Source organism: Chaetodon trifascialis, chromosome 2 (genome assembly GCF_039877785.1).
Source record: "Chaetodon trifascialis isolate fChaTrf1 chromosome 2, fChaTrf1.hap1, whole genome shotgun sequence".
In the NCBI taxonomy this organism is placed as follows: domain Eukaryota; kingdom Metazoa; phylum Chordata; class Actinopteri; order Chaetodontiformes; family Chaetodontidae; genus Chaetodon; species Chaetodon trifascialis.
This window is the reverse complement of record NC_092057.1, coordinates 2,666,300-2,689,664: the sequence shown is the minus strand read 5'-3', so window position 1 is coordinate 2,689,664 and position 23,365 is coordinate 2,666,300. Positions and strand designations below refer to the sequence as shown.

The following is a 23,365-nucleotide window of genomic DNA, read 5'->3' as shown; positions in this document are numbered from 1 at the left end:
TTTTCATCTTCATCGTGATTTTAAACATCGTTCCTATGCAAATTTGCATTATGTAAAACTTAAAGTGTTTTCATGGTGCTATATTAGTAACCTTGCCTTGTTTCTCTTGTTGTTTTCACAAACCAAATGGATGCGATAACGATCAAATATACTAAATACGTACAGCCCCAAGCATCCCTACACATGGGAGCAAGCAGACCTCAGTTAATAGGCTGTTTTGACAAACCTACGTGATGTGCTGGATCCCATACTGGAAACTCTTTGAAGACTCAGCTGACGTGCTGGGGGTTGACCGCCCAGAAATCGTTTGTTACATGAAAAATACACCTGAAACGCGAAGAAATATTACATTGACACTGTACATGCCGGTTAGATATAAGTTCTTCATTGCATACGCACTGTAACCGCTGAGTCTAGTATTGTTATCTTTGTTGCAGCAGCTCACCAGGAGGCCCTGAACGTAGCACTAGTCCCGTTCCTGCGAAGGATCCGGTCCCGTTCTTGCGGCGACCTGGACTCCATGTTGTTCCGACAGCCACGGAGCGAACAAGTGCCCTGGCCGAAAACTCTCACGTTGCAACTCTGTGTGCGCGAAAAGTGAAGTGTGTGCGCGTGTGAGTGTGTTGACCCCCCGAAAGAAGATGGCAGACTACCGGGACGACACCGGAGCACGAGCCCTGCTTGCTTTACAGTCGGCACCATGCAGTCCCGTGCGCGTCGCGGTGACCTCGCACGCCTATCACCAGCCCTCGCTTGCCCTCTTGGGTCCTCCGATGATGGAAGCCCGCGCCGACGCCGGGATTCTTCCCGTACGACTCGCTTGTCCTCCTTCGCAGGCCCTGGCCAGACTCGAGGGCCGGGACTTTGAGTTTGTCATGCGGCAGAGGACGGTCACCATAGGCCGGAACTCCTCTCACGGCTCCGTGGACATCAACATGGGTCACTCGAGCTTCATTTCACGGCGACACCTGCAGCTCACCTACGACGAGGCGAGCGGTTTCTCCCTCCGGTGCTTGGGCAAGAATGGCGTGTTCGTTGACGGTGTGTTCCAGCGAAGAGGGGCGCCGCCGCTGCTGCTGCCCAGAGAGTGAGTACAGTCAGCTAGCAAAGCAGCTACCGACAGGCTAATTATGGTAACACTGTGGCTGGCCGTTAGCAGGGCCACCCAAACTTTAATGTCCGTTTTATGCATTGGCCTACTGATGGACAAATAACCTGGGAGACGATGTCATGCTATTTTTTGTATCCCCTATAAAATCTGTCCACCCCTTACTGGACATCTAACGTTTGAATCCAAGTATAATACAACACCTATAAAACCGTTTGTGGGCTATGTGAGCACATAAATAAGGATATATTGTTTTTTTAAACAGTTTGACAGAGAGAATATTTGTGTCATAAAGCCAAACGGGAGACAGATTAGCAGGGGACACAAAGTTTGTCATTACACCCCTGATCACAGCGGTTTGCTTTGCTCTCATCGGTCAAAGTGTACCACAACCTTGGTTTGGACATTGAAGCTGTAACATAACAAGTAAAATTATAATTGTTATTAATTTGTCTGGGGGGCAAGCGCCCCCACCCCGGAGTGAACCTTCCCCTGCTGAAAATCAGTCAATTAATCTAGGTAGTTTTAGCCGCTAGCAAACTTAGCTCCATATGGCCTACCGACAAGCTACAGCACGAGCTAGTTAGCAAATGCTCTGAAACCAGTCGTGCCACCGTGCCGTGAAACAGAGGCGTATTATCACAGTGTGGTAGAACTGGCTTTCTAAAATATCATAACCTAAATCCTTTTTTTCCCACATCAAAGTCTTTTGGATGCTGGCCTCAACAGTTTCTTGAGTGATTATGTTAGCTAGTTGTGAGCCTGTTCGTCAACGTGTCGCCGTCACGTAAACATTAATGTAAACAAACGCACCCCTGACAGCTCAGTTTACGAGTTTTGAGGGAAGAGGTGTGTTTCTCTTGCATGAAACTGTGAAATTAGCGTTGTTTGTGTCAAAGGGTAACCGCCTGGTGTTTAAAAGTGGATCTAGCTTAGCCTTTGGTGCGCTCCTGTCAAGGTAAAGTCTTTTGTCTTAACGTCTTTTAAAACCGTAGCAATCATGAAAACTCAAAGCTTTGACTTTGTGCGCGTGTGTGTCAATCACAGGGTGGAGCGCGAGAGGAGTTGGGGGGGGGGGGGGGGGGTGTACGCTTGTCCTCTCCGATTGGCTGACAACACTGTTTGGGGGTGTGTCGTGCAGTGAACAGGAAGTGCAGCCTGAAATGACATCCTCACTGTAGGAGCACATGGAGTAAACACAAGACTTAGACACCAAGGCCATACGCAACACAGCCATGTTCACATGAGTCTCAGGAGTCTGTATGTCTAGGACCTCCTCTAAGGTGGAAGAGGGAAATTATTAGTATTTTTTTTGTCATCCTGATGTATTTACAGTGTTTATACTTTGTTGTTTTGCAGCTAAGAATCACTGTAGGTTAATTAGGTGGTTTGATGACGCTGCTTATCAGGAAGACAATTCAATACGTTCAGTAGGTCTCCACAGATTGATTTCATTTGACTTTAAATACAGCATAGTGCAGCCAGTTGCTTGTAAAGTTTAAGATCTGCGTGGTTTAATCTTTATTATCTCGATTCATCTGGAGATTGGGTTCAAGCTCAGTCAGGTTTCACTGGGACCCTGAGTGAGCAGCAATTTTCAAGTCTGTCCTCAAATTTTACGTTGGATTTAAACTTGGCTCCTCCAGGACATTAACATTAATTGATCTGCAGCAGATTTTCCTCATCACTTTGTGTTTTATTGCATTTTATCAACCCTTGGCCTTATCAAACAGCACCACAGTGTAATATTGGGGTGTGATGTGTTTCTGGTGATGTGCAGGACCCTGTATGAAGTATTTTTGGTCCCACTAGACCATTGAAGCTTCTTCCACTTGTCTCAGAGTCTCTCACATGCCCTGTAGCAAACACTGCTGAAAATGTCATGTGAGTTCTTTGAACAGTGCTTTTCTCTTTGCTGCTCTGGTATACGGCTTGGACTGATGAGGGAAATAAGAAATAGTAGTGGTTGTTGGTCTCCTCAGTCTCTTCTTTGGACTCCTGAAGCTCCTTCAGAGTTTCCACAGGCCTCTTTCCTCCCCCACTAGTGCTCTTCTCGCATGGACAGTCAGTTGTGGAGGATGGCCTGCTCTCGGCGGAGACAGCTGTGAGCAGACTGTTTATGGATCCAGTATTGGATTTGGCAACCACAGTTTTCAGGAGACAAATTATAGAGGGGAAAAAGGAACATTTCTCTCATATTTTTACTATGAACTGATGTAGCCGTGAAATGTCAGAAACATTTCTGAAACCACTTGTGGTCCTATGATGATTTTTTTTCTCATCTGTTTGTCTCCACGGAGGTTTCAGGGATTCAGTTTCTTGCTCAAAGATACAGTCATCATATTTGGGCAGATTGGATGGTTCCCGTTACAAAGATTTATCTACAGTGAACATACAACCTCGCTGCCCGAACCTGCTTGGAAAAAATTAAAACTATTTACAGTAGTCATTAACGCTCCATTGTAAAGCATTTGCTCAATCCCTCAAACACATAATTATTGCCAAGGGTTTTGTTTAGGCTTGAACTAACTTGGGTTTGGACTGATCCTTGCTTTTATTGATGCAGTTGTCCAGACCTGCCAGAAGAAGAGGAAATGGCTAACGGCTGTTGTCTTAAGTCTACACCAGCTTAGTTTTTTGTGCATGAAGAGTTTGACTGAAGATATTGTTTGTATTATAAACAAACCCCTATAGCTCAGGGGAAAGTGTCATTGCTTAATGATATGATGTAGTATTGCTCCAAAAATGCTAGTAAGTATTAGCATTTTGTCACACCTGGCAGATTTGTTAACCCTGTATGTAACCAAAACATATAACTAGTAATATTGAGATTTCATGTTCATTATTTAGCTTGGAAAGTAACTTTACAAAATATTCCCACCACAAGGTCCAGTGTACAGCCCTGATTCTTAAAAACATGGGATTGTAGATGGATGCTGTGTTAAAGGTAAATAAAAACAGAATGTAATCATCTGCAAATGAACTGTGTTTATCGTTAACAGTTAAATAAAGTGTTCCTGAGCTCATGTGTTCACCTCCTTCATCCAGTCATGTGCTCACAAAGTGGTGAACCTCGCTCCATCCTCGCTTGTGAACAGCTGAGCCTTTCCAGGATGCCCCTTTCATAGCCAGTCATGATCCTCTCACCTGTTAAAAATGAGCCTGTTTACCTGTGGAATGATCCAAACAGGTGTTTTGGAGCGTTCCACATCTTTCAGTCTTTAGTTGCTCCTGAAACAACTAGTTTAAAACATGCTGCTGCATTAAAGTCAGAATAAGCAGATATTTATAAAAACTAATGAAGCTGATGAGGTCAAACATTAAATCTATTGTATTTTGTACTGTTTTCTATTGATTATGTATCAAAAAGGATTAGCAGGTGATCTCATTCTGTTTTACACAGCGTCCCAACTTTTTTAGTATTGTGCTCGTAATAGCTGTTATCTATGTTTTGAGTGCTTTCTCAGCAGGTGGAGTTTGCCCAGTTGCCTACAAGAAGTTTGTAAAGTAAAAATGAAAATGTATCATTAACATACACATTTCTATGACCACTGGTCAAACTCCATCTGCTCAGGAAGGTCATGTGATGTGGTTAAAAGCTCCAGAACAGTCATTATAAAAGGATGTTATCATGTTGTGAGAAGCGCTAATCAAACTTTGCGGCTGTTTTCTCCGTCTGTAGGTGTGTGTTTCGGTTTCCCAGCACAGTAATCAAGATCCAGTTCATGTCACTCCTGGAGCCTGAGGAGCACAGAGAGAGGGAGCAGCCCTCTCTGCCCCCTCGCCCACTTCTGCCCAACATCTCCCCCCTCAAAATCAGCATTCCCACAATGCAGCAGCATGAAGAGCACATCAGGGCATTCGGCTCTCCGCTGCCCTCGCCCACAGGCACCATCAGGTATGGAGACACCCACGGACACACACAGTGACATGAACCCCAACACTGCATTTAATAGATGCACTTCATGAATGCAAAGCAGATCGGCCAGATTCGGCTGTTGGAGTGAAGTGTTTTCAGTTCAGTCTGACGAAACAAAGGACCAATAGACCAAGTGATTCCTTTACAAAGTAACTGGCTGATCAGTTAAGTTGTTTATAAAGATTTGCACGGTTAATTCAAGATATTACATTTTACACTTTATTTAAGGTCTTGTCTTTTTCTTGTGGTTAGGCAGGAGGTTGCTTCTTTTTTAAAATGGGTATCAGTGATGCAGGGACATGCACCTGGACTGTCTCAGTTGTGTCTTTGCATGTCATGTGATGAGTGTTTTAGGCCTATCAGAGTATATGAGCGACTCCTCACCTCGTCTAGGGCCTGCGCATGTTTACTCATGTTTCTGCTGTCAGCCGTGTGGATTTGCAAACATGCGAGGCTTAATTTCCTTTAGTTTCACTTATGTTTTGGCCTGCAGTGTTTTTTCCGACCACACACTACATCAGCCCATTTTCACAGATAATGTCCCCTCCAGTCGACTGTGTACTCATCGGCTGCTGCAGTGTTCCTGTTGAGATGGAAACCTGCACTCTAATGAGCTGCGATAGCACATGTTTGGAAATCACTGCTCTATAAATGTGTACAGCATGTGCAACTGGCAAGCGTGGCGGCGCTGAGCGTGCCCTCTGGTGGTCCGTGTCGGTCCCTACATCCTCCATCCCCACCAATGTCAGCGTGTGTGTGTGCCTGCCTTATATGGAATGGCTGCAGCTTCGAGGCGTGTGATTGGCTATCGGGCAGATTGTTTTGCCTGTAGGCCGTTTTTCCGTCCATTCGTGGTTTCCTTTTTTCAGAGCCCCCTACCCCTCCCTCTCAGCCCTCAGCTCCTGTTCTCTCGCACGTGGACACACACACACACACACACACACACACACACACACACACACACACACACACACACACACACACACACACACACAGAGTAAAGACGCTTGCTCATACATCTCTCCACCACTTTCACTGTGGCCTTTTTCGGGCAGATTGTTGGGCCACCTTCCTCACCAGTACCCGCATACACTACATGCAGCGGAGGAGTATTGTGTAGAAGCACATGCTCCCATTTGAAACACCAACAGCGTCTCTTCATAGGGTAGTAAGAGTCACTTTTCCTGTCTGGCAACTTAAATGAATTGTGTGTAATAACATTCTTCTGTACCAGCATTCACACTTGTACTGCTGGCCAACGTACGCACGCAGAGAGGGTGAAATGCTTGTTGTGACGGTGTCAGAGGACAGCAGAGACAACCATTGCTCCCTCATGGAGACACACATAAGTTTTGATGAAGTTAAAATATGTGCAGTTACAGATACAAATACGCTCCTGATGTCCCTGAGCAACATTAGAAGTTTTTGTTGGTCTTCATTCATTTTTCAGTGCTGGTCTAATAATGCCATTTCAGAACAGAGCCTGCAGCCTGGTTTCCCCAGCCAAAAAATACAAACTGTGTGTGTGTGTGTGTGTGTGTGTGTGTGTGTGTGTGTGTGTGTGTGTGTGTGTGTGTGTGTGTGTGTGTGTGTGTGTGTGTGTGTGTGTGTGTGTGTGTGTGTGTGTGTGTGTGTGTGTGTGTGTGTGTGTGTGTGTGTGTGTGTGTGTGTGCGCGCACGCACTTTTCTGTTGCTAAAAGCAAATCAAAGCACACTGACTCTCCCAGAAAGCCGTGTTTACTTTACTAACAGAAGCAGGTGCGTGTTATATAACTTATTGGGCTTTCCTGCGTTCTGTCTCTAACAGGTCCAGATAAAGCCGAGTTAAACATTAACACACTTTTGAGTATTTTGGATCATTTTATGTTTTAAGGACATCCTGGATCTGAGCTGTAATAACCTTTCCAAGCTTAGCTCTTATGCGCGTAAGAGAAATTTTGCTGTTTCAAGAATGTCTTTTTTTAAGGGATTATTTTCATCATGTCAATTTTGATTATGTGAAAAAATTATGAATTGTCTTCGTCATTTCTTGCTTTTTTCACCATTTTCAAATCACAAACTGCATTTAGTTAATTGTTGAACTTGAAATGTGGAATCAAAATAACAAATATTTACTTGCTCCTTGTTTTCCTGTGCCATTATTAGGCCTTTATCTGCATATTTCTGTAGATGTATATTCTGTATATCAGTCATTTCTCTCAAGCATGTTCATTTCTTTCACCTTTCTTTTACGCACTCGAAGTACTCGCCTCACTTCACAGAAACATTCCAGTGTTTAATGCTAATTAATTGATTTAATGCTCTGTTAGTAATTCCAGCAAGTTTTTATCAATAATTTTGACCTTGTTTTGAGGGGACAAAGAATGTGGGTTTATGCATTTAGACGCTTTGGATGACATTCATATCACACATCTGGAATCACATATTCCACTTCTGGAACTGAACAGAGTTTAAATGAATTTTGCACATGTTGTATTTACACCAGCAACCGAAAGGCTTTCAGAGGTACCCTTAAATCATCACTTTCCCCTCTTTTCTCCAGTGTTCCTAACTCCTGTCCGGCTAGTCCCCGAGGGGCGGGGTCATCAGGGTATCGCTATGGACGCAACGTGACCTCTGACCTCCAGCTCGCAGCTGAATATGCTGCCAAGGCCGTTTCAGAGCAGAGGCGAAGCATTGCCGAGCAGAGAGGTGGGGGCAGCGAGCAGCGGGGGGAGTCGGCTGGTGGAGACAGTCCCAAGGTGAAGCGCCGGAAACCCCAAAGAAAACATCAGCTTTCAAAGAGGTTGCTTGCACAGCGTGTGTTTTAGGATGCGTGGATGTTAATAACTGTGTCTCATTCCCAGGATGAGTCCAAGCCACCTTATTCCTATGCACAGCTGATCGTCCAGGCCATCTCGTCTGCGCCGGACAAACAGCTGACTCTCAGCGGCATCTACGCCCACATCACCAAACACTACCCCTACTATCGCACTGCAGACAAGGGCTGGCAGGTAGGCTCTTTCTGTCTTCAGCTGGACGGTTGGACTTTCATTGGTTTGCATGACAAAACCTATTTTTCCTCCTTCCAGAACTCAATTAGACACAACCTGTCTCTCAACCGCTACTTCCTGAAAGTGGCCCGCTCTCAGGATGAGCCCGGCAAAGGGAGTTTCTGGCGCGTGGATTCCGCTTCTGAGAGCAAGTTGGTGGAACAAGCCTTCAGGAAAAGACGGCAGAGAGGGGTGGCTTGCTTTAGGACGCCTTTCGGACCTCTGTCTTCTCGGTGAGTCAGTCACCTCTGGCCTTCAGTGGCGTGGACATGTGTCGCTTCCATTTGACTCCGTTAACCTTTTCTCCGTTCTCTCTGCTTCTGCTCCTGGCTATCATTTGATTGGATAGAACAAAGTAAGTCTAATTTCCAGGTTAATATATTCAGCAGAAGGTGCTGGCAGTGAGGGAGCTCTGTATGTTAGCAGACGCCTCTTGATGTGTTCATTGATTTCTTTGGTCTCTCTCTTCCCCTCATCCTTTATTTTTCAGGAGTGCCCCTGCTTCCCCGACCCACCAAGGACTTCTTTCTCCTCCATCCAGTGGGCTGCAGACCCCTGAGTGTCTGAGCAGGGAGGGCTCTCCTATCTCCCATGACCACCATGAACAGCTCGCTAACAAACTGGCATCTGTGCCCGAGTATAGGTACTCTCAGAGTGCCCCAGGTGAGCCCCATCTGTACATGCTAAATACACGAAAAGATGCACACGTGTAGTTTTCAAAGCCACTATAAAACAGTGGAATTGTTGTCTTCATCTGTTTGTGTGCAGGATCTCCAGTCAGTGCTCAGCATGTCATCATGGCTGCACCCCCTCACCCAACAGTCCTGCCCTCAGGCCCGGGAAAAGCCCTTGCTTTAGTTCCAGGTGGTGGCGGCCAAGTCCAGCCCATCCACCTGCTCCAGAGCCCCCCCCAGTCCTCTGTGACCACGGTGCGGGTAGTTACCAGCGTCCCTCTAACTTCCAACCCTCCGAATGGATACAGCGCCCCCTCTGTTGGAGGAGCAGAGGGCAACAGTGAGCTCAGAGGTACAGCTTGTTTTCTGCAGTACAGTGAGGATGTTTGAGATGGTGTTAGTTTGCTTTTAGCACCCACATGTTTCATCTGTGTGCTGGATGGGTTGAACCACACTGAGTGATCGGATGCTTGTCAGTTTCAATGACAGATTTAAGGCTCCAGACTAACCTTTTCCAGTAGTAGCACTGGTGCTCCCTGCTGAAAAATGTACGAGCACCATTTAAATCGATATACAAAACAACACAGTTCTTTTTTTCCATCTTAATTGTATTACTGATAAATGCTTTGCTAAGAAATGGATGTAGTGCTTTAAGAGAAGTCATTTTTTAAAGGGGGGCTGCAGCACCTCCTAAAAGCAGATATTACAAAGGCCATCAGTTGATAAAGTGTTTAAAGTGTGTGCTGTCTGTAGTATTTCCCCTTTCTTACTGCGATACAGGCTGTTTGTGTAGTACACAGGGTATTTGTGGTGGGAAAGAGGCTTTGCTTTGCTCTCTCCATTTATTATCATATGTATTAGTTGCACACATAAATATTGAGGTGTGTTAGAGGAAGTTTTCCAAGCATCCCACTGAATCCCAGCATCAGACACCAGGGTGAGACCCCTGGAGTGAGTTCACAAGGTAACTGCTATTACTGCTGCGTAGTGACACTTTTGGGCTATTTGTAAAATAGGATGTTTGATTTGGTTACACGGTTGCTCCTGATCATAAAATAGATCTGGCAGCCGGAGCTTGCTCTGAAATATGGAGGTTTGGCAGAGTATTAGTTTGATAGTGCTTCAATGTACTGTATTCTCCAGGGACAGAGAGACAAAATGTCTAAGCCCAGTGCTACTTTGCAGCTCTCTGGTTTATCAGTGAAGTGTACAAACTGCACTGCAGGCTGGATTCTCCACTAACACACAAACAAAGTGCTGTCTCCAAAAATGGTTGCAAAATGCGACTAACTGGTTGCAGTCTGGAGCGCTGGATCGAAGCCGGGTCTGCTCAAAGTCCAAACCGAGGTCTAGATCCAAATTGAACTGCAGCTCCATATGGACTGGACCATGCATCTCTTACTACATTACGTAGGCATATATGTCCTTGTGTTTGAATGTTACTGGTGTCACTGAGCATGCCCACATACCACCAGCTGACACCGGCAGGCAGTGGCTTGAGTTATCGGTTATGCAGGAGGAGGGGTCATCCTCAGAAGTTTAAATAAAGGAATTAATTCAAAGAAGAATGAACACAGAAATGAATTCATTGTTCTTCAGTCCAGCATGAAACCTGTGTGCAGTGTTCATGATGAGCAGGCCTGTCACAGTTATTGCCTAATCTCCTGATCGCCATTATTTGAGTCGACCGCGATCACTTTGATCTGACGGCACTTAACTTCTAATGTTTGCTTAATGGTTGTGGAAATGCACGTGAAATCACATTTTCTCATGTTGATTTTCTGTAAACACGGTCAGAATTTGCGTTACATGTGGATGAAACCAGCTGCTGTGAGACATGTTGAAAACATGGTTCTGACCGTCTCCACCTCACTGCTGTTTGACACGTTTTGTTTCAGCTCACGTGTATTTGTATTATTAAACTATTATGCTTTTACTGTGGCATGAAATGGACCTAGGCTTTGAATTTGCATGACACAATAAATAACAGTCTAACCAGGTTTTCTGATAAACAATCCTCATTTTTGAGATTCGGCAGACTGATCACACGTGTGCGCTTTTGAGCCAGTTTTGCGTTTTCATGTTGGATTTGTGTGTTTGTGTTTGGAGCAGAAGCCCAGCTGAACAGAGAGCGAGTGATCCAGACTGTGGACAGTGCAGTGCAGGGCGGGGATGGGAGGAACCTCACCCCGGGTTTACATCAACTTCCTGTTCGTCCTGTTACCCAGAATGGCAAACATACCACTGCTGCTGTTTCCACAGCAACCAGCCTCGCCAATGCATCTGGTAAGATTTTTCAGCAGTCGCTGCCACACACACTGACCAGCCGCCATGATGAATGTTGGAGGGAAACACACTGACGTTGGGTGCAGTGTGCGTACAAGTGTGAATTTACATGGAGCAGATTAAGACTTTGAGCTGTTTATGCGCCCTAAGTTTTATTCTTCTCTTCTCATTCCTCTCCAGGCCTGAGTAGTCCTCTCCAGATCTTGGCTGCGCAGGCCTCCAGCTCCCCTCCGGTGCTGGTGAGCAGACCGCCCACTGCAGAAACTTTAGCCGAGCAGCCAGGCGAGCCCCAGGCCAAGCGGCCAAAGATGGAGGACGAGGGTCTGACCGAGTCTGCTCAGCATCAGGTCACGCCTGCCCAGCAGCCCGTCATCGTTGCCATGACATCACAAACCCACGACCCTAGGAAGTAAAAGCCAGGGCCTCTCAGCAGGTACCCAATGGACAGCCTCCTCCTCGTCCCCTAACTGCTTCGCCTTTTATACTCGTTTGATATGACTGCAGCCGACATGGCCACAACATGTACAGGCAGCCTCTCTCCACAGAAGGGAATTCAATCATGAGGTTATTTTGGTCAAAAGTAGATGAAAATGTTCAAAAACATTCTGAATGTACAAAGCAAACCTTTCAGGACTTTTTCAGCTTTACACTCTTCTTAATGCAATCCGCCATTCACGGACGACACAAACAAGTACAACCCAGATTCCCAAAAAAGTTCAGACGCTGTGTGAAACGTAAATAAAACAGAGTTTAATCATTTCCTAATCCCTTTCTTTCTAAATATCTGCTTATTCTGAGTTTGATGCAGCAACACATTTCAAACAAGTTTGTTCAGGAGCAGCTTAAGACTGATAGATGTGGAACGCTCCAGAAACACCTGTTTGGATCATTCCACAGGTAAACAGGCTCATTGGTAACAGGTGAGAGCATCATGGGTATGAAAGCGGCGTCCTGGAAAGGCTCAGTCGTTCATAGAGGATGGAGCGAGTTCACCACTTTGTGAACACATGACTGGATGAAGGATGTTACTACATGAGCTCAGGAACACTTTGCAAAACAGTTTGTTTACAAATGATTGAAATCTGTTTTTCTTTCCGTTTGGCACAGCGTCCTTTAAGCTTACGAGAGCATTATGCATATGAAAATCATTTCAGCACTACTTTTACTACGTGAATGTTGTATAATATCTCAAATACGACCTTTCCGCTCTCAGGCCAAAGAACTCACCTCGTCTGCACTTCTGATTAGAGTCACTGCCTGATGTAAAACCACGGAAAGTGTGTTCACAGACTTGAAGTGGCCGGCATTAACAGAAGAAACTGTGATGATCAGAGCTGATGTATTAGCTTCACAGTCGTGGGCAGGAAGAGAGAGGACTTGGCTGCATGTGCTCAGACCAGGTGGACAGGGACTGGGAGACTGTTAAGAACATGATTGTACTCTTTTAAGGCAATTCTTAAAGTGAAAACGGGTTGTCTGTCTTGGTGTGTTCACACAGAAAGAAAAAGAGAAAAGTTTTTCATGTGGGTTGAAAATATTCACCTTGAGGAAAGATTCAGGCGTGTTGCCGACGTCGGACAGGGCTGAGCGGAGGGACGGAGCTGCTGCTCGTCGGGGAGCTCGAGAGGAGCATCTGGAGACATAAACGTCCGGACTCAGGCCGGCTTTTCCTCCAATCCTGAGCCGTTAACCGGCGGGAGGAGAGCTCAGTGTTTAGTCTTTAAACTTCTGGGATTAAACAGTGGATTTATCTTCACTCTTGCGTCTCAGCCCGTCTGCAGCAGCGAACCGCCGAAGTGCCAACCTCCGCTGTCGGGTTATAACGTCCTGTAATTCGTCTCTATTCATCCATGTTGGCTGCTGACCGGAGGGGAAGCAAAGAGAGGACCGGGACAAAACAAGAGAGACCGGAGGGACAGAACAGAAAGAACCAGAGTCTCTGCACCATTTATCATTTCAGCAGTCTGAAATCTATTTTTTCATATCGCAATATGTAATGCTGAAAAGAAATACTGCAATGCTCTCCACCCCCCAACCCCGAGTGTCGCAAACCCCCAACGGTGAGTTCCACACGTCCCGAGTGCCTGCTGTTGCTTGCTGTCCTCCGGCTTCAGTACAATAAGGCATTCTGGCTGTTTGGGGTGAATAAACACAAACGATCCTGCTGTGAAACGCATGAGTAACGCGGGGTGAAAACTGGCTTTCTGTGTGAACACACCACGAGAAAAGGAAGATGTTAACATTGAGGCCTAGACCAGAACGCGAGGCGTCTCCTCTTCCCTTCCCTGTGAAGCACAAAAAGACGAGGATATTGTTTTGGAAGAAGAGACGGGAGCAAATCCAGGAATAACAAACCAGGACTGAGCAGCTCTCGCTTCACTTCAGCTCGGTTTGGTTTATCAGCGTCGAGCTCCTCAGATTCAGGCCGATCGGAGCAGAGAAGGGCAAACAAGAGGCAACTATTTGGAGTTGATTGAAGTGGAGCTAACCTAATGTAGACAAATTGATTGTTTTAATCTCTTTTCCTTGTTTCAGTAGTTGGTAAAAGGAGAAATGCAACAGCCTGTGCGTACAGTTTTGTTTGTCTTAGCACAGAAAAGCATTATTGTAATAATCCTTAAAGCCTTAAATATTTCAACTTTTTTTGTCATTTATTTTAACCTTTAGACAGCTTTACCTTTTTAGATTAACACGGCGCTTCTTTAACACTACAGCGGCGACAGCGGCGTTTTATCAGGGGAAGGGCGGGACCAACACATGACCACAGACTTCAACTGCTCTCGTCTTTTTTCTCTTTCTCTATGGTACTTTTGCAATCTTTTCTACTCTTGCCTCCCCACTCTTGCTTTATGTTTTGTTTCTGTTCCTCCCAGTCTACCTCTCCCTCTCCCCGTGAGCAGTCTCTGTCTTTGCTGTCTCTACAGAGGCATCAAGACGCTGCCTTAATTAGATATTCTCCAGCACTTTCTCCCCCTTTCTCTTCTCGTTCTCACTCCGCCTTTAGCTTTTCTGAACGGCCTCGCACGGGCCTCACTTTTAGCTGGCAATCAGGCACAATTTGCGCAAGGTTTCAGTGATTGTTGTTGCACATTAGAAAAAAAAACAAACAAAAAAATATGCGTAATGATTGTATGCTGCTCTATCTGCTCAATGACAAAGCTATTTAGAAGGTATTTTTTTCTTATTTTGGAAAAAAGAAAAAATATTTTGCTATGTGTAAAAACAGCTGTCATCAATACGTAAACATTCTGGAAATAGAGAAGTATATGTATTTTTAAATGTTCCTGTTTTTGTGATTTGTTAAAAATGTGTAGCACAAATTAAAATTCCTCATTGACTCAAGAATCTCTCTGTCGTCTCTTACGTGAACAGGCGTGTCAGCCGTTTGGTGCATCAGCGCAGCATCCAACAACCTTTATTCTTAAGTACCATCGTTTTTAAGAGTATAAATAATGACCAGAGGAGAGCGGACATGCATGAAACCAGCGTCAGACAAACCTTAAAATGCACAGAAGTCAAATGTTACTGCAAAGAAATGACCAGAATCAAGAGTGGAGAGGGAAACGGAGACAGCGTTGTGTAAATAGATGAAAATAACCAGCACTGTAACAATAACAGGAAAACACCAACAGCTGTCAACAGTCACATCCTTTTGGTCATTCTCAGGTGGAAATATTTACCAGTTTCTCAAATACAGCATGTGGGTTTCTTTTTTTAATATGCCTCCAAATCCAGTCTTTTGGGGGGGGGGTTGACCTTTGGCCTGACAAACAAGATGGCCATTTTTCTTGAATTTTGTGAGATTTTACAGACCATGTAGCGACACATTAATAAATACTGAAAATAGTTGCTGCTGTACGAAACACTACGAGCAGTTGTCCCGCAGTCTTTGACCGCCTCGTGTCACATGTTCAGTGAACGTCTGGCGCTGCAGCTGTGCTCACAGGCTGGCACAGGGTCGCTGATCCAGATCCCAGGGGAGCTCCACAGAGCTGAGGTCAGAGCTGAAGGCCGAGCAGCATCACGCCGACTGCGCGTGGCTTTTTGTTTTCTGTAATGACCCAGCCTTTGAATGAAGGACTTCAGAAAAAGCGCCCTGTTATTGTTCCAGCTGGACCTCCTTTTAAAGGACCAGGACAGCCGAATCACACAGAAACCTGTTCTTTCTGGTGTGCAGCCATGCAGACAGGTTTGCTTTTGCTCTGGATTTTTAGACTGAGATTTCTGTTTTGTGCTCACAGCATTGAAAAATTAATTTAAAAAAATCATCAGCAACAAAATGCCTGTTCCTCTGGATAATCCACAAAGAAAGAGTCCTGATAAAAACTGCAGCGAGGGCAGAGATTATCCAGAGCGACGGGGACGCTCTGTCCGCAGAGACAAGTCACCGACAGATGACATTCACCTCTGCAAGTCTGAAATCTCAGACCAAAAACACAGCCGTCCACTGTGGCCACATTCCACCAGATGTCATTTGTACAAGTTTGGGTTTAGTTACGAACAGAAATATGCATCTCTGCAGCACACGAGGTATATTCCTGTTCATGGGGCTGAAACAAATAAATAATTTAGAAAAATTCACAACCCATACCTGCATTTCCTTCTGCTCCATCAGTGGGTTTCAGTGTTTACTGACCAAATGCATCTCAAATAAAATGACTGAGGAGTTCCACGAACGCAGTTTCTCTTTTGAACAATGTGTTAAATATTTACAAACGACTATTTACACCTCTTAACAAGATAAATACAGCATATATTCACATCAGAAATGTGGTGTATGCACACAGGGATCAGACACTCTGCAGTGAAGCATGTCGTCTTGGTGAATCGCGTGCACATCCCCTGTGCATCAGAGTTCATCCGCGTCCAGCGGAGGTGAAGTCCAGTGATGAGACTCGTTTCGAAATGGGAGAGTTCGGCTGCACGAGCGCGAGTTTGCTTCCTCTGCTCTTTCACCCGCTCTCCGGTACAAAAGTCAACATTCGTACCCGACCGTTCAGTCCGTTGAGCAGACGGTGATGGTGCTTTGGGAGCTGGTTTATAAAACACTCTAAAAGCAGCGTCAGACGTCCAGTGTTCACCGAGGCTGTCTCCACGTAGTCTGCTTTAGGATCAAAAAGTACATTTTCAGTCCCTTTGTCTGACAGCTGGCCAGCGATTTTACTACACCCATGTCTGATAATATAATACAAATGACTGTAAAAACAGGTGGAAAGAGTCCGATGTGGGCACATGCTCCGAAGGCCAACGGGAGAGAAATAAAACCTTACAATCTACTGTGCTTTAAACCACATCAGACCGCAGACTGGCTGCTTAGACCTCGCCCACCTCAACGCTGATTAATTAGGCAACTTTCCTCACTGCGTATTCCTTTGATGTCACAGCGGGTTACAAATTCTGTCTGTCACACAAACCCAGTAAGAGTCAGCATGAGGGAGGCGGGTCTGGCAGCTGTGGAGTGGAGTCCTGGAGTGTTATCTCCAGGTTGATTGCTTGGCTTTGTGCTGTGCTGACGCTCGTCTTTCACATTTCATGGCGAGTGTGTGTGCCTGGAGCGCGTGTTCGTGTGTACCCTGTTCATCGGCGCACACGTCCGTCTCGCTCGTCGTCTCGCTGTCCTGCTAGGAGGCGGTCAGCAGGAGGAGGCACTGATCTTCTCGGACACGTCGGGGTCGGACTTGGCTACCAGGAAACGTAGGCGACCTCCTCCCAGACGAATCAGATCCACCGCGCTGCGAGGAGCACAGCAGAGAGAGACAGGAGTCCAGTTACATGAAGCTCAGCAGAGACACTGAGGATGAACGAGTCACAGTCTGGGCTCACTTCAATCAATCCTACTAATCAATTGATGGTTAACACTGTGGGAAGACTGCTCACTCTGTCAGTCAGTACGGTCAGTATCACCACTGGAACATTGTCTGTACCTCTGGTAGTCCGCTCCTATCAGACTGGTCCCATTCACAGCCAGGATGCGATCTCCGATCCTCAGTCTGCCGTCGGAGGCAGCGGGTCCGTCAGGGATCAGCGTCCGGATGTAAATGCCTGGAGCGTTGAGAGGAGTGTGCTGCAGGAGGGACATGTGTGACAGCATGCACAGTATGGACGTGAGATGTTACACACTTCTGGTTTTCGGTGCTCATGCGTACCACTTTCACCCCTGTCTATGTGCGTGTTTGCAGCTTCTCAGTGTGGATTATGTGTTATGTTTGCAAGTCCAGTTTGGTCATCAAGTCAGCATCACTAATTATTTTCATGAACAGTCATTTCCAAAATAGTCACATCGTATCAGTCAGTAGTCTGTATCAGTATCAAGGCAAAGGGTTTGTGTTTTTGTGTTGTAGTAAAGCCCCAGACTCACAGAGACAAAGACACAGTGCTAGAAACTGGACTGACCGCTAAGATCAAACGTAAAATCTGCTTTCAAGCTTCTGTACTCACCAGGCCGTCTATGAGTCCCATGCCCAGTCCGTAGGGTCCCTTGTCCAGTTCCACTACAAACACCACACACAAGTCATCAGGAAGGGGAGGGGCGCCAGGGGAGGATACAGGGAAAGGAAACTCACACCCACTAATACACCCTGCAGAGGACACGGACACACAAAAACACACACACACACACAGAAACACACACAGGGTCTCGCTATGGGGTCGGACACACACAGATACGAGACGCATGCAACAACGCAGCTACAGAAGTGATGTGACACACAAACGTGCTTCTGACAGAGAGCCTGCATACGTCACACTCAGTCCGCCACGAAGACGGCAAAGGAGGACAGATCGAGAGACCTTCCTCAGCAAGGATGACGGACGCTGCGTGTGTAACGATGAAGACACCAACTCCCATGATCCCACACGATTTGGTGACGTCATCAAACTACATCCTTTGTTATTGTTTTACTGTTTAACGTTAATCCAGATTATTTCATCCGTTAATAAAAACAGTTTTGTGCAGTTGTTGTTTACACACTTCCTGTTGTTCTAAGTGTCTCCTGCTATCATTTTTCACTTTAGTTCATCCAGTGGGAATTTGATCGTGGCGCTCACAGCTTTATCTTCATGATAGCACACTGTGCAGCACACTGTGCAGCACTGGTATTTACGCAGTCTTTATACTGTATGTTGTGCACTGATAAGATATTTGTGTAGGAAATCCAAAACACTGATAAGAAATGAATTATTAAGCAGAAGGCCGTGATATGACCGATCAACACTGAATGCACTTTATTTCATAGAAAATTCAGTGTTTCCACAGTGAACTCTGGCCTCATGTTACCTGACGTAAAAACATGTTCTGCCGCAGTGCAACATACAGATTCCCTGAGCTGAGGTATCTCTAAGACTGTGCATGACAAACAGCAAGGTTGAAAATTCAAACTGCACATTTGGGGTGGACAAAATAAAAAAAACACCACACAATATATGATTTAATACAACGGCCCGACAAAAAAAATCCCACTTGTGTGACTCATGCAGGTGTTGATGACACAGTGGTGACTGTGTGGTGGTTTGGATTCCACTACACTGTTCATGTGTTCCTGTTATTTTGTCCACCCCCTGTACATTGTTCAGCCTACCCTCCAGTCCGTTGGCGATGAGTCCGTTGGTCTTTTTACATTCTGCCACCGTTCTGCCGGTGCAGCCGTTAGTCTGGGTGTTAGGGCCTACGATCGGCCCTCCTCCTCCACCTCCTCCTCCCTCTGGGTACAGCGGGGTGTTGGGAGGGGTCAGGAGGCAGGACGGGTCTGGATTTGCTGCTCGAGGGTGGTGGATGGCGCCGTTCCTTCTGAGGCTGTGTGTGTGTGATTGGCCCGGCGGTCTGTCCCGGCCTCTCTCCTCTCCTGTCTCTGCCGTCACCTCGTCCCCAGGACCCCCAGAGCGGGGGCTGCTGTGGGCCGGAGGCAACAACTCCCTCTGTGTCGGGATTGGACAGAAAGACTTGAGAAGACTGTATGAGGTGTAAAGTGAGGATGCAGTGATTAGAAAATGAATATTCCTGCTGTCGTTGGCCTATGAGAAGTGCTGTTGATGCCATACAAACCGCCAATTAAAGAGTGAGATGAAAGAGTTGCATGATTACCTCAAACACAGATTTACCGTTGGACATATTTGTGAATGTATATGTGCTTCTGAGTGCGCGTGTATGTGTGCATTTGAGGGTGCATTAACACTCGGGATTATGGTCTAGTCAGCCGTTCCCACTAATTAGACAGCCTAAAGACTAATCAGATTAACCGTGATTTAACCATGTCTAGGTTTCTGTGAGTGAGTGTGTGTATGTGTGTGCGGCTTGGCTGGAGTAGAAGGTTTTTTGTCTTTCATTTATGGGATTATGAGGAACTCCTCAACAACCACAGCTGCTGAGGCACATGGCCTGGATTACTTCTAGGTGTGTGCATTTGACGGTGTGTGTGTGTGTGTGTGCGTGTGTGTGTGTGTGTGAGTCTTTCTGACCTGAACGTCGGGCCAGTCGGCTGTGTTGGTTCCGTTGGAGTGTGTGTGCACGCCGGGAGTGCTGCCATGTGTTTGCGTCTTGGTGCGCAGCCCCCACAGGTAGTGGCGGACGTACAGCAGCTGTCTGTAGATGCTGTCTTCCACACACTCGCCGTCCAGGTCCACTCTGAAGCCGGCGCTGGGCAGCACTATGGGAGGGTGGTTCTCAAAGCTCTCCAGGAGGTCCACTGAACACACACACACACTGATGTTAACTCATCTATACGCATGCACAGCATTAAAGGCCTGATCCAGGACTGCTGCTCCATCGGCCTCTCACTCTTTCTGGTTTGCAGCTTTCACACCTAAAACTGCATGAGGACAAACATTCTCTACAGGATAGCAAGTTAAAGCAAACTACAGCTGTTTGTTGATTTGTTAAGTTTGGGACATTACACCGTTTTTCTCTGGTAGTATCACAGTCCTGTGTTCACACATGATCACATCGTATCCTGGTCTGAAGAAACCTGAATATGCCAGCTGGAGTTCTCTGTAAGAGGCATCTGAACCCCTCATCCAGCCTTCTGACCACTCTTTGCCATCAGTGCATCACAATTAGACATGATAATGATCTATTGCATATGCTAAAATAAGTACAGCAGCGTTCAGACGGTCAGAAACCAAAGCAGGCTCATCGTCAACTGTTGAGGAAACCCGGTCGATACAGAAATAAGAGAGCAAGTTCACAAAGATATTAATCACCAGGTTTCTTTGTGTCCCTTTTACTCTAAGTGTGATATCCTGAATGATGCAAACCAGGACACTGTGCAGGTAAACACACTGATCCTGTATTTGATCTCTGTTCTTCAGAACGTAAACTAATTAAATGTCCATGTTTTATTCATTTGTAACTGTTGTCAGTAACATCTGCACACTGAGGCTCAAACATCAGTAATTATCAGGAAAAGAGAGGAGGAGCCTTTTACAGCATGACCCTGAACTCAACACGAGGGCTTTACGTGCCATGATCTGCTCAATTCTAAATAAACTCACACCCATGAATTCACACCTGTACCTGTTCTGTATATGTACGCCTCGTCCTCACTGCTGGGTTGCCATGTTGGTACGGGGCCTATCTCTGCTGTGAGCTGGTACTGGGTTAGGATCCGGTGCAGCTGGACCGGTTTCAGAGTCGGATGCTCACTGGACAAAGCTCGCCAGCTCAACTGCACGCAGAGAAGAAGCAGAGGAGAAAATAAGAAGAGGAGAAATGAAACAGAAATCCTGGCGGGTTCTCTTTAACACAGCCGGGCAGCCACAGGAGGTCAGACGCCGCGTTGGCGGTCACAGGCCGATCCTGGCGAAACCTTTCAGAGACGTTAGCAATCAATAGCTGATCAGAGTGACTTGCTTCATGAACAGTTCTGTTGTCTTCTTCTTGTACGTGTGTGTGCTGGGGGGGGGTACCTGTGTGAGCTGTTGCGGGGGTGTGGCCAGTATGGACACAGTGCTGTTGAGCTTGGTGAAGAATTTGTCGGCCAGATGTCCCAGACCGGACCTGCTCGCCCACTCCATGACCATCCGCAAACACGCCTGAATCTGCAGCACCTTGGAGCGCTGGAACCAACCCCGAGACGGACCTGCACACACGCATGCACGCACGCACGCACGCACGCACGCACGCACGCACGCACGCACGCACGCACGCACGCACGCACGCACGCACGCACGCACGCACACACACACTTCGTCAATGACACTGCAGCAGATTTCTTGGGCGTGTGCGCTCCTGAGAGAAAGCAGTGTGTTTCCATGCATGTGTGTGTTTTTTTTTTTTTTCCAATAAGTTGATTTTGAAGTCAACGAAACAACAGCAACAGCCACCAGCCGCCTGCTGCTTGCAGAATACAAATGGACTGGTGCAGAGGCGCTCAGCTGACTGGGTTTGTGTCTTACTGCATTCTTCACTCAGTGTAATCCCGTCTTTCTCTGTCACATCAAAGGACTGAAAGGAAGTTTTGTGGCAAGTTAAGCAGGCGATAATTTTAAACCTAGCATTTGTCGAGCTGGCATCCCATAGATTTTCAAGCTGTCGTTCCATTACCTCGCTGCAGCTATAATTCCTATTTAAGCTTTCTGAAACGCCCCCCAATGTGAGCGCAGGCTCTGCTGGGGTTTGGCTCAAACAAAGGCAAACAACTGGGCTCGAGCTGGGTATCATCTGAGGCTTTTCGATGCTAGTGATACCCGAGTTTCTGTGCACATGACAAAACAATACTATTTATGACACCTTCATTTTCTTATAATCAGGGATTATGTACACAAAAACCCTCATACTCAAGAAGAGATGCACTCACACAGGAGACACAAACACTAAGAAATACCAAAAAAAATTCCAAATACAAACTGAAGCATTCAATGAGCCCTCATTTCAATTATAAACTACGCAACATGAACACGCTTTCCACTCAACCTCCAAATCCACACAATAACTCTCATCAACTTCATGTAGGACTGCAACCAACAACAAATTATTTTCAATATTGATGAATGTACCAATTATTTTCTGAGTTAACTGATTAATCGTGTGGTGCTTAAAATGACAGAAAATAGTGAAAAATCTCTGCACAATCTCATAGAACTCAAGGTGACATGATCAACCTGCTTGTTTGTAGAAAAGCCAAAGATGTTCGGGTTTATACCTGCTGTTTCAGAAGACGAGACCGGCCGTGTTTGCAATTACTTCCTGATGCTATTGTCTTACGATCACAATGATCACATTATTGAGATAACACAGCTTGTTTTCTGGTGATTGATCTCAATGTCTCGAGAAAACAAAACGCAGATTTGGAGATAATAAGATTTTTTGTCCCAACTGAACGAATTTTTTTCACACCTGATTTTAACCTTCAAGATGACTACTGTTCAGCTATGAATCCTCAGACTTTGTTAAAATTAAATATTAACTTGTGAAAAATATTTAACAAAATATTTAACTTGTGATCTCAAATGACAACATTAAAAAAAAAAAAACAGAGTTGCAAGTGTGGCCTTTCTCTGCTTCCGTACGCATAAAGCAAAGCAGCATATTGTCACACTAGAACAAGAGAATATTTGTTTTTTTTACTTAAAAACTTCCTTAAATGAAGACTGTTGCTTTGAGAAGTATGATCTATTTTTACAAGATAATCAAAACCATTTTTCATTGAACAGAAGAAGCCAAAGATTTCAAATGTTAAATGCTGCAGAGTCTAAAACTGACAGATATTTATTAAAGTGAATGTCTGAGACAAGCGACCATTATTAGCACAACAGAAGACATTCATTAGAATCAGGAGGATAAATTAACAAAATTATAAATTTGATCAGATGATCAATGCCAGTTTTTGGCACTGGACAGTTTCTAATACTTGATGATGAAGACACTTTGGGTCGACACCAAAAAACCATGTCACCACAAAATCTCTCTTTACAAGTGAGACATGACAGGAAGCTTCAGGCAGACAGACTGGCAGCACTGAGTGCAGAGAGCGCACACACACACACACACACACACCCCTTCAAATATTCTGCCATATGTTTTGGATGCACACACACACACACACCCCTCTGTAATAGGCTTATGTCTAGGCGTACAGTAATCTGCATGTAAGGCATCGAAACAGACGAAACATCACTTAACATCTTAACAACGGTCTCATAATGCTTCACAGCAGCTGGTTTGCAGACACACACTCACCTTTAAATGCAGGAAGCCATCGTGCTCTCTCAAGCAAACAGCCCCAACAACAAAGAGCTACACACTCACGTGTTTGCAGGGTGAAAGATGCCATACACACACACACACACACACACACACACACAATCACACACACACACAATCATACACATCCATGACGAAGCAGAGCGTCTG

At 45.7% G+C, this 23,365-nt stretch overlaps 2 protein-coding genes across 4 annotated transcripts in view; one reads left to right on the top strand and one right to left on the bottom strand.

The window, feature by feature from the left end:
- Nucleotides 1-509: 509 nt before the first annotated feature.
- foxk1 (forkhead box K1) lies at nucleotides 510-14,359 on the top strand. The gene is made up of 9 exons (XM_070974160.1): nucleotides 510-1,087; nucleotides 4,791-5,006; nucleotides 7,570-7,768; nucleotides 7,874-8,020; nucleotides 8,099-8,292; nucleotides 8,550-8,722; nucleotides 8,828-9,085; nucleotides 10,846-11,019; nucleotides 11,200-14,359. Exons 1-9 carry the CDS (start codon nucleotides 642-644, stop codon nucleotides 11,430-11,432), a joined length of 2,040 nt encoding a protein of 679 aa, XP_070830261.1. The 5' UTR covers nucleotides 510-641; the 3' UTR covers nucleotides 11,433-14,359.
- Nucleotides 14,360-14,422: 63 nt separating this feature from the next.
- Nucleotides 14,423-23,365, bottom strand: part of radil (Ras association and DIL domains) — a 23,516-nt gene continuing 14,573 nt past the window's right edge. For 2 of the 3 annotated variants that reach the window (XM_070974131.1, XM_070974148.1), the window contains 7 exons: nucleotides 20,920-21,092; nucleotides 20,528-20,678; nucleotides 19,474-19,700; nucleotides 18,597-18,933; nucleotides 17,458-17,597; nucleotides 16,944-17,083; nucleotides 14,423-16,751 (listed from right to left, as the gene is read on the bottom strand). In XM_070974131.1, coding sequence (XP_070830232.1) covers nucleotides 16,652-16,751; nucleotides 16,944-17,083; nucleotides 17,458-17,597; nucleotides 18,597-18,933; nucleotides 19,474-19,700; nucleotides 20,528-20,678; nucleotides 20,920-21,092 — 1,268 coding nt within the window. In that variant the 3' untranslated portion in view covers nucleotides 14,423-16,651. The remainder of the gene's footprint in view (nucleotides 16,752-16,943; nucleotides 17,084-17,457; nucleotides 17,598-18,596; nucleotides 18,934-19,473; nucleotides 19,701-20,527; nucleotides 20,679-20,919; nucleotides 21,093-23,365) is intronic. The other variant, XM_070974141.1, reaches the window with a different exon arrangement.

Coding starts and splice junctions, on each gene's coding strand:
- foxk1 (XM_070974160.1), top strand. CDS start 642: ATGGCAGACTACCGGGACGACACCGGAGCACGAGCCCTGCTTGCTTTA. Junction 8,021..8,098: donor CTGCAGACAAGGGCTGGCAG/GTAGGCTCTTTC, acceptor TCCTCCTTCCAG/AACTCAATTAGACACAACCT. Junction 8,293..8,549: donor TTCGGACCTCTGTCTTCTCG/GTGAGTCAGTCA, acceptor TTTATTTTTCAG/GAGTGCCCCTGCTTCCCCGA.